The sequence below is a fragment of the Montipora capricornis genome, chromosome 2, assembly GCF_036669925.1.
Source record: "Montipora capricornis isolate CH-2021 chromosome 2, ASM3666992v2, whole genome shotgun sequence".
In the NCBI taxonomy this organism is placed as follows: domain Eukaryota; kingdom Metazoa; phylum Cnidaria; class Anthozoa; order Scleractinia; family Acroporidae; genus Montipora; species Montipora capricornis.
This window is the reverse complement of record NC_090884.1, coordinates 41,919,850-41,929,849: the sequence shown is the minus strand read 5'-3', so window position 1 is coordinate 41,929,849 and position 10,000 is coordinate 41,919,850. Positions and strand designations below refer to the sequence as shown.

Below are 10,000 nucleotides of genomic sequence, written 5' to 3'. Positions count from 1 at the left end.
GAACTGCACTCGATAATTTCTTTTATCGTCTGTATCACTCTGACTTCTGACCACGAACGCCCCATTAGCTATGTCGATTACTTCAACATGACTGCTTGGAATTGACTCTGCAAGAGCATGTCTTTCCAAGCAGTGCTTAATGATATGGTACGGCCTCTCTCTCAAATAGGGAGAGATGTTGGGATTATAGCGTCGAAAGGATGCTTGCAGATTCGTGTTTAATTCCACGAACCTGGAAAAAAGGTGGGTGACAAAATTAGAAGGGTGGGGAGATTAAAGCAATCATGGCTTCATCGTTACACTGTTAATCTTCAACATTTAATGAAATTAAGCTCGACTTGTAACTTAAGGATATCAACACTCATAGATTTCTATTTTTGAGTTCAAACTGATTTTTTTAACTCTGGCAGTACTTTCCCTGTTAATAGGTTATTTGATTAGAACACGCCTCAGATACTTATCAGGAAGAAACTCTTCAACGAGAACAGTCAACATCCCGCTCAGCGTTGCATGCTTGTGACTCTCCAAGTAATCGTACTTAAAAGCCTTGTTTTGTCTCTCCATTCCATTGTTGGTGTTGATTGTTGTGAGGAACCGGTCTTTACGGAATGTCCAAACGTTAACATACACTTTCAAAATTAGAGCTTGATTAAAGTCTATCGCGATAAGCTTAGTAAGGTTTATGTAAATTACCTTATACTGCGGAAGCCACGTTTTTGTTATGTAGTTCTGTAAATTAGAACTAGATTTCCACTCTTCGCTGTCTTTTAGTTCTCCCAATTTGTCCATGTACTGTTTTTCTGTTCTTGCTCTTGCTGCACTTCGTAGTTTGGCAAGTACGTTATGCTTGTCAACCGTCAAGCCATTGCTTGCTCTTGTGAGCCATCTTTCCCATGCCTGTTCACGGTGGAATTCACATGTAAAGATTTGAACGTCTGCAAAACAAAGAAGCAACGATTAGTTCCAGGAAACGTGCTTTAAATAGTCTCTATATCTGCATACCATTCTGACTCAACTTGAAGTCGCATTGATTGGAAGTTCATTAATATCTCACAGGTAGGAGAGGAACCATTAATTCCTAATTACAAACCTGGATATAACCTTTTAAGGGCAGACATTCTTCCTCTGAGTAGTCATCCATAAAACAGGGAGGTTTCCACTTAGGATTCCATGACCATCAGGACCATCAGCGCTTCAAATATAGCGTCCGCCGTTTCACTTTGGACAACGAAGGGACCAACCATTTGACAATCGACGTTGATCTTGACAACAACGAAGAAAAGAGGGAGGTCATACCGCGTGGTCTTGTAGGCAGCGTCCAGCATACAGATCTCGTTTCCATATCGCTCTAGCAATCGTTTCTGATCTCTTGTTTGATGTACAAAGAGGAGCCGCTTTGTAGATGTTCTTACGATCTGCTCATCATCTTCGCTGTCGCTCTGGCCATCTCTATCGTCGTCTGTACGTCGCGGGCTTTCTTCCTCAATGGCATAAGTTGCATAAAGATGAAATTTGAATGAATCATCGGGTGGGGCCTCCTTCCAAAGTTCCACTTTCTTAAGAAGATCTTCTTGGTCAATTTTTGAAAACCTGTCTTTGGTTACAGATTTGTAAATATGATTTCATATAGTTGCCTTTGAAGGGAAAAACTGTCGATTTGTTAACTGAGGTGCCATTTGTCCACGATACAATTCGCGCTGGACATAAAGGTTGAGGTGCCGACGAATTTCTTTTTCTGATCTTGCACCTGCACATACAAGATCTTGAATTTTGGTAACAAGCTGCTCGTCTATACGCTGATAAAGACGACCAGCCTACAGGAGAACAATGAAGAATAACAGACTGTGACAGACTGTTGAATTCAATTTCAGGCGGTTAACTTTTTCAAAACCAGCTTTTCTGACTTAAGCTCGCCTATTTTAATGTGAAGAGGGCACAAAAACGGGAAAATTCGGAACAAAAACTACGGTCCCGGCCATTCAGTGGTTGACTTTACTGGTTGGCCCACCTTCAGTATTTCAGAAGTTACGAACACTGACATTATGGATTGCAAAAAAAGTGAATATTATGGAACCAGGTCATGGGAACGTTATCAAGACAGAACTACGTACAGCAGAACGAAGCACCAGTTAATACACGAGAAACCACGTGAACTTACATCTCCAGTAGGGTGCATGATGTGTTCATCAACGCACGGTAAATTTACTTGGATCAATCTTTCACTTTTTCCTGTGCCATCTTCCATGGATTTCCGCGGATTTTTTTGGTTGGCTTTTGCAATGCCATACTGTCTTTTCAGCGCTCTAAGAAGCAGCACAAAAAGTCCCTTATGATAGACCCATTCCGGTTATAATCGCCATTATAAATGCTCTCCAGTTGCATTAAGCGTTTTACCTTGTACTGAGGAAATTGGATAATTTCCCTCATGTGCACCTGCACGGGACAATTTAGTTTTCTAGACTCCTGAAGAAGCTTCCCAGAACCGTTCTTCCGATAGGTGTGGTCACCGTTCTTCAACAAGAAAAAATTGGAAAAAGGTACATAATAACCATGACAACTACATTATCTACAATTAATAATAATAACAATAACGATATCGAGAATGATAACGATAGTGACAGTAACAATTATGATGATGATGATGATAACCATTAAACAGCAGAAGTTTGACATCATGATAATGTTTTCATAAAATAACCCTACGGCTTGATTTCCTTTTCTTTGCATTCATGTGTCTATCAACACCGTGTTGGCAATCATACACTTTGTGATTTACCGCAATAAGTGGCAAGTGGTCAAAACACAGGCTACTATCCTCCCATAACACTTTGTGTTTCCTGGCTGTGATATCTGTGAAAATAAAAATCATTGACAGAGATTCAAATGACTCGGAGAGAGTTGTCACATCAATCATTTAATGTACTTTAGTGTACCCTTATTCTCTCTCTCTCTTCAGAGAAGTTCAACTGCTTCCCTAAACGACTGCATGCGAGGTTACCATCCCCATACCTACTATTAAATCAAAATTATTTCAAAAATGCTCCATTCAGTTTGAATTAAAATCTAAGAATTCTTTTTTATATTATTTCCTTTTAGTTTGGTGTATTTAGTCGGATTTTGTTCTTCGTGTTCTCTTAATTAAGTGAAAAATTAGTTTGCTTAGAATTGCCGTTTCCCTCGCAAAATAGAATCTACGACTTACAACAAGAAGTTTATCAAAATGCGGCAGCCCAAAAATTCTTGAAACCGAGAAAACATCTTACCTGTACTACCAAATCCCTTGCTTGCTTAGCTTTAAACGAAGAAAATCTAGTCTGTTCCAGGGTCTCGGATAGTTGGGTCGGCACGAGCAGAAAGGGGACGCGTAAACTAGTCACACTCGTTTTCTCATATTTGTGCTTTTCCTACTATCTCGGAGCCTGGAACAGACTACTGGAATTCAAATTTTAACGTCATCTCGAAGTCGACATCGGATACCATCGGCTTTCGTGGCCCGATGAGGTTCCGACCTGACCTCCTTCTGGCGGATGGCAGAGTGTGCGCTCCCAAAAAAGGAATGAGAAAACGCAGTGGGGCGGTTGTGTCGTGTGGAATTTAAATACAAATAGAAATACTCGTTTCCGCCCGGAAATGACATCTGTAAAATCAAAATATTAACTAGACATAGCACCCTATCTTGGTCCTGATAACTTGTCTGTTTATCTGAAATTGTTAAACACTAAGGTCAATCCTCCTCTTGATGCAGTGTTCCAAATAGGCTAGTTTCGAATTGTGCAGCCACAAAAGAACTGAGTCGAGGTTCAGGGGAATAATTTGCATTTTCCTTTGTTCTGAACAATACAAAATGCTATTTATTCCCCTGAACCTCGACTCTGTTCTTTTGTTGCTGCACAATTCGAAACTAGCCTATTCACGCGAAAATCATGTGCCATTTAATTTCATCTTCATCATTGTTCAATTTGCGTGCTTTGTTCTTTTTGTTTCAAGTTTAAGTTTTCGTTAACGACAAGAAGTGCTCAAGAAACGGCTGGTTTAAAAATCGGGATATGTGTGAAAACGGAAAGAAGTCCCTTTTCAGTCGGGATCCGCCACATCATTAAGCAAACGCGTTTTTGATTCGCGGACGACAACCGGAAGTGAGCCGTTTTCTTTTTTAACTTGCCTTCACACAACGAAATTTATATTGCCAAGTAATTTTTCTCCATTAGAGATAATTAATATAAAACTCTAGGACACACCGCTGCCCTGGCACGCAAAATGTTCTCTTCCGGTTGCCGTCCGCGTCTCAAAAACGCGCGTGCTTAAGCTCCCTATTTGTTTTTCAGTTCGCGCGTAAGAGCAGGCTCTCTGAGGGACTGGAGAGAAACTACCGCCGCAGAGAGAGAGCCTACTCGGGCGTGGTCCTAGGTACTCGCCTTCTATTTGCTTGAACGCTTGCAATTTCTAATAGTAATAGATTTATAATTTCCCATCTGGTTAGAAGATTCAAGAAGCATGATACGGTCTATATCTTGATTACCAGGTGTCAGTGGGTCATTCGTGGCTGTGCTTGCACTAGCGGTTCTGTACGAGTCTGTTAAAGCGCTGAATGTGACTTTAAGATTACACCACAACAACAGCCAATGGAGAGAATCTTTTCCCAAACAAACACTTGCTAATTGTATGAGGTAATGTAAAAAGGGCAGGTCCAAGTTGTTTACGGCCTGCATTATTACTTTATTTGGTCAGGATCCCATCTGGAGCGTGCAGCTTCCATACAGCGTCTGTGAAACGGCGTTTTCACAAGTAGGTTTATTTTTAGACTAGCCCTTCCCGCGAATTAGGTCAAAAAACAAAGGCAGTTCCGGTTCGGTGACGCTATGACGTCAGCTTAATTTCTTGTAATTGGTCATCGGGCTCATTCGCGGGCAATTCAATCTGAAAATAAATCGGTCTGTGAAAACGCCGTTACACGAACACAGTAGAGTTGTAGGCTCCGGGTCATGGGTTCCTGATTTGGGGCGGCATTAATTTCCGTTTATCTTGTGAAATGTACTCCAAAGGAAACTTGCACATTGCAGTTACCTGCTAAGCATACTATTAAGATGTAAGAAAGACCGTCTTAACACATTCGTTGGAGTCGTGCCGGACTCAACGGCTATGCCATGTTGAAGAGGCCTTATTAGGCTGAAACACCTGTGTTCTTACAGTTGAGCCCTCGTCTAAGCAGTGTTAGGTTCAGAAGGGGCAAAAACGAGGCTTTCGGGTCAAAACATCAATTTTTTATCGAAAAATTGTGTGATTTCCTTGTTTTTGATTTTTGACTGTTTCCTTCGCTTTTTTTTTTTTTTGATTACTGTGAAGTTTGTCTGGCCTAAGCTTATCGTGGAAAGAATGACAAGTCACTGTATAGCATATGGATGTGTTAACCGAAGTAAAAACCCCAAATGTGCGAACCTATCGAGGGCAGCTTCAGCTAAATCTCTTTACTCTTCTCTTTGATCTGATCGAATGTTGACCCGAAAGCCTCGCTCCCGCGCGTTCTGAGATGAACACCGCTGAAACGTGGGTTCAACTGTAATAACAGCCATCGCTGCACTTCCGCGTGATGTGGCTCTGCGCATGCGCAAGACAGTGACCAGCCCTCGGGGTTGGTACTGGAGTGTGTTCGCCTTGTTCTATAGTTTGATTTGGGGCGATACTTATGATCCTGGCATCTAAGTCAAACTTTTTAAAACACCTTATCCGCCCGTGTGATCGGTTGCCACAAGTCTCGTTGGTTTGCACAAGAGTACTTTTGGTTTGCGCCAGGAGCTCATCAAGAAGAGCTTCTATCTTCCATACGTGGAGTCAACCCTATCCTGAATAGATTTATTTATAGAAAGCTTCCTTTGAAAGATTTAGCACGCCCACTATTGTAAAAGCCAATCAAAGCAAAGCTATCTCAACCTCAACCGAAATATGTTACTTTTCGCGCAAAAAAACCTTTTCTTAAAAATAACGTAACTCGGGAAAGGGTTGACTCAAGGAATTAGGTAGAGATAGACGCTCCCCTAGTTGAGCTCCTGTTTGCATTCATGTGGTCAACGGCCATGTTTTTCAACAAAAACAAAAGAAAACGTTTGCATATTAAGAGAGTTCAATTCCTGGATTTCTTTCTTTGGGGATACGAACATGGCGGCCGTGACGTCATGTGAGAACTCGAATAGAGCTTACCGTAAGCTCTGAAAGTTTCAGGATACTGATATGGTCTGTGACAACAAAATGGCTGCTGTGACGTCATGAGTTTGGGCCCTAGGCTCAGTTTTAACTAGCTCTTTAGCCTAGAAACATGTAGGTTATATGTCAATCAACCGTTAACGCAAACAATTCTCTGTGTTAACTACCCTGGGATTCGAACCCATCGAGTTCACTCCCGATTTCAATAGATTCAATCAGGAGTCAATTGGATCAAGTTAAACGTAAAACTAAATTATTTAACATTGGAGGCAATTCCCAACATCATGTCGGTTTCCCCATCTTGGATCATCAGTCATACTTCAATGAATTCAGACAAAAGCATCTAGCGAAGCAAATCTTTTTATGGTGCGTTCCTTGACCAAATAGTGGCTATTTGATTGTCCTGATTTATGAATATGAAAAAGTATATCCACAGGGAATCGAGCGAGTAGAAAACAATGCAATCGTCTGCTGCTTACTTCTCTCTCCAGGGTAGGCATGGTGAAGCAATGTTCAAACACGTGTCTATTTGTAACAGAACTTTGTTTGGCCAACTTCCTCATGCTGGTCGCTATGACTTACAACACGTGGTTCTTTTTGGCTGTTGTGATTGGTCGCGGTCTGGGTTATTATCTGATCACTCCACTCATTGCTTCTCACGATAACAGTGAGGAGACTGGCGACTACTGCAGCATCTCACCGGATTTTCAAAGAAAGAAACAAGAAGATCAGCCATTGGTGCAAAATACAGACGTTTAACGGTCGCCGAAACTTTATCAAACAAAGAAATCACTATTAATGATTAAAAAAGGAAGTGCCCCAACTAGGAAAATTTAAGACACATAGTTTTAAATTTTATCCTCGAATTCGAAGCAAAAAGACACAGGAATGTAACTGTAACAGTCCTTTAGGAGCTTTAAAAATATAAAATGTAATTTCTGGCGTTTGATTGTGCGAATGAGACAGAAATTTATATTTCAACGACACACAAAACAGAAGGGCCTGGGTTGAATTGGGTGAATGACGGGTAACATGCCATCTGTAAAGGTTTAGTTTAGCACGTGCTTAGCCAATCAACTACTGGTAAAATTCCGAAGTCTAATTATCTTTCTTGAGTCTGAGTGGCATTGTCGGAAACTGACCTGCAATTATAGGTGATTTGCTTAAATGATGAATTATGTAAATGTGATGAAGCCGGAATAAATAAATTAATTAGTGAAGGTGTCGGCCTGTGATAAAGTGCGCTAATTTTAAAATGTGCTCAGCCGCATATTGGCTTCAGCCAATGAGAGTTACCGTCCCGTTTTGTGGTCTTTCACTTTGCCAGACGAGATTAAAGTCGTTCTCAGGCCAAGTGGCCCACGCGACCGGAGTTTTTATTCGTAGCATGAAGCGACTGAGAGTATCGTTACTCCCCCCCCTGGACAGGATGCTGGTCCATTGCAGGGCTACCCCCAGAAGAAAGTGTTTCCGGTACTCATTTATACACCTGGGTGGAGATATACATTTTGGAGTAAAGCTTCTTGTCCAGGGAAACAACACCACGACAGCGCTAGGCCTCGAACCAGCGACCCTGACCCTAACCTAACCACCTCTAGTTGTAAGTGGAAGTTTTTTATCGTTTCGAGACAATAAAACTTGTGGTGAAAAGAGCGAGTTTCTTTCTCCTGTTCCCCGGCCACATAATTAATTGAGATACTCCTTAACCTTAGGGGTTATTAGCGCTGCCTCGGTTCAGGTAATACGCTTCCATTTTATCCCGCTGGGGTTTTTGGTTTTTCGCATCCGGCAGAATTCCTAGTTAACATTTAGGTTCATTTTAGTTTCTATTTAGTGTCATGATATGTATCGAAATGTACGTACGCATATTTTCTAACAGTTGAAGTAGTTCTCTGTTCGCCACTGTTGCGAGACCTTTGTTTGCCAAAATAAACCTATCCGTCTATATATACGCTGGTGTACACTTACGACGCAGGCATAAGCATAAGCTACCAATTATCAATAGGCTACTGCGTCTGCGTCTATGTTGGTTGTGCTTATGCTTGCGTCTTGCGAGTGAACCTGCCTTAAAGCAAGGTAGTTTCTACTCTCGCTTTCCTCCATACGTTTTTTTGTTTGCAGAAAACAAGTTGTATAAGAAAGCCGCTGGTCATGCCAGGGGAAGGGTGCGAACACCCTGCACACTCCCCCTAGATCCGGCCCTGTTCTTAGTTTATTTTGGTTTTGACGGCGAGTAGCCAGCGGTATTGTTGACGTGAGAGGCAAAAGAGCGGCGAAGCCGCATGGAGATTGGGGATGGGTACCCTTTCACAGCGCCCTTCTACGATGGATACAGATTAGAGTATTCCCATGCACCGTTTTCAAGTATTTCGTATAGCACTGATCAACAGCATTTAATTCAAAGCAACCGTTCCGAATAGCGCTGATCTACAAGTATTTAAGTTTAACACCCATTTTAAAACGGTTAGCTTTCAATTTTGGTGCATTTACAAGTTTGATTTTCCAATACAAGGTTTGGTGGTGAAATTAGCTAGTCAGACATCATCACGCTAGGGCTATAAATGCTCTAAACCTTACTGTGCAACAAAAATTTACTCCGGAGAAGACTTTTCATGCTTGAGATCGAAGGATTGAATGCGAGTTTCAAAAGACCTCAAAGTCCAATCTGTGCTTTTGTTTTTCCATCGTAGGCAGAAAATTATTTCTCGCAGATAAACTGGTTATACTCTTACTATAGTCTCCTTGGATAAAGACAATATTTAATATTATAACTAGTTTACCTAAATGGTAGAAATGCTGACGAGAAGAAGGGAGATGTTCAATTATACTCGCGGTAATTTAATGATGGTTCGAGCATGGAATATTAATTGAAGAGAGATTTTAATGCATCTTGAGCAAGGACGGTACAAAAAGTAGACCCCCAAACTCGACCTCCCTTCTGGACTTCTCTTGGGACATCTTCGTTTCCCAAAAGAAATCGAAAACAATTATTATGCAATATTTTGGGGGGTAAACAAGGTGTATTATGGGATTTGAGAAAGAAGACAATTTTGAATTTCTGAATAGACCATTAATTTATTTTTACAGTTGTGTGCTTAGTTACCTGGCCTTTGAATGAAAGTGAGGCTGGAGTTGACCTTGCTGTGATAGAAACCTCATTGCTTTTCTTATGTTAATGATGTTTTTCCCAAGCTAATTATAGGAATTTACATAAGATAAGCACTGAGGTATCTATCAAAGGAAAGTCAACTCCTGCCTAACTTACATTCAAAGGCCAAGTAACTAAGCATACAACTGTACAATTATTGTCTTATTGCCACGCTATGCAACACTGTGATACAAAGCTTTTTGGTTGAAAAAAATGTCTATCCCTATGAATCTCAGCAGTTTGAGCCTTTTCAAGTACATTAGAGATTTGCTCGCACAATTTTGTTATCTCATGAGCGAGAAGTACCAGTATGTGCTTTCATCAGAAAGTGAACTCCAAATGTTTTCCGTGATTAGAGGCCGCCATATTGGTAGACCACGTGGAGTCTCCATACAAAACTCTATAAAGGTGCATGAAACGCTTTCACAAATAACGCAGAAATGATGTACTGCACATATCTGAAAATTGGAGGGGTGGTTAAAAGATTTGCTTCCTGCAACATTCCAAGTTCTTGGCCTTTTCATTGTGTATAGTTTGAGGACAAGAGGAGCGAAATGAAAAAACAAAGCAGGCTCTGATGATCATACCCCACATCTTAATTCCTCCATTTGCGCATAACCACCAATTCCTTGCACCTTTGACCACAATCCTTGC

The 10,000-nt window shown here is 41.1% G+C and overlaps 2 protein-coding genes across 4 annotated transcripts in view; one reads left to right on the top strand and one right to left on the bottom strand.

Moving 5' to 3' along the window:
- The window catches only part of LOC138038008 (protein SLC31A2-like), a 12,740-nt gene extending 5,191 nt beyond the window's left edge, over positions 1–7,549 (top strand). For all 3 annotated transcript variants that reach the window (XM_068883830.1, XM_068883831.1, XM_068883832.1), the window contains 2 exons: positions 4,523–4,667; positions 6,690–7,549. In XM_068883830.1, coding sequence (XP_068739931.1) covers positions 4,523–4,667; positions 6,690–6,957 — 413 coding nt within the window. In that variant the 3' untranslated portion in view covers positions 6,958–7,549. The remainder of the gene's footprint in view (positions 1–4,522; positions 4,668–6,689) is intronic.
- A 1,006-nt stretch (positions 7,550–8,555) lies between these two features.
- Positions 8,556–10,000, bottom strand: part of LOC138022201 (probable palmitoyltransferase ZDHHC24) — a 3,250-nt gene continuing 1,805 nt past the window's right edge. Inside the window, exon 1 of the mRNA XM_068869241.1 lies at positions 8,556–10,000. This exon is cut by the window's right edge and continues 1,805 nt beyond it. The gene's annotated coding sequence lies outside the window, so the exon portion shown is untranslated.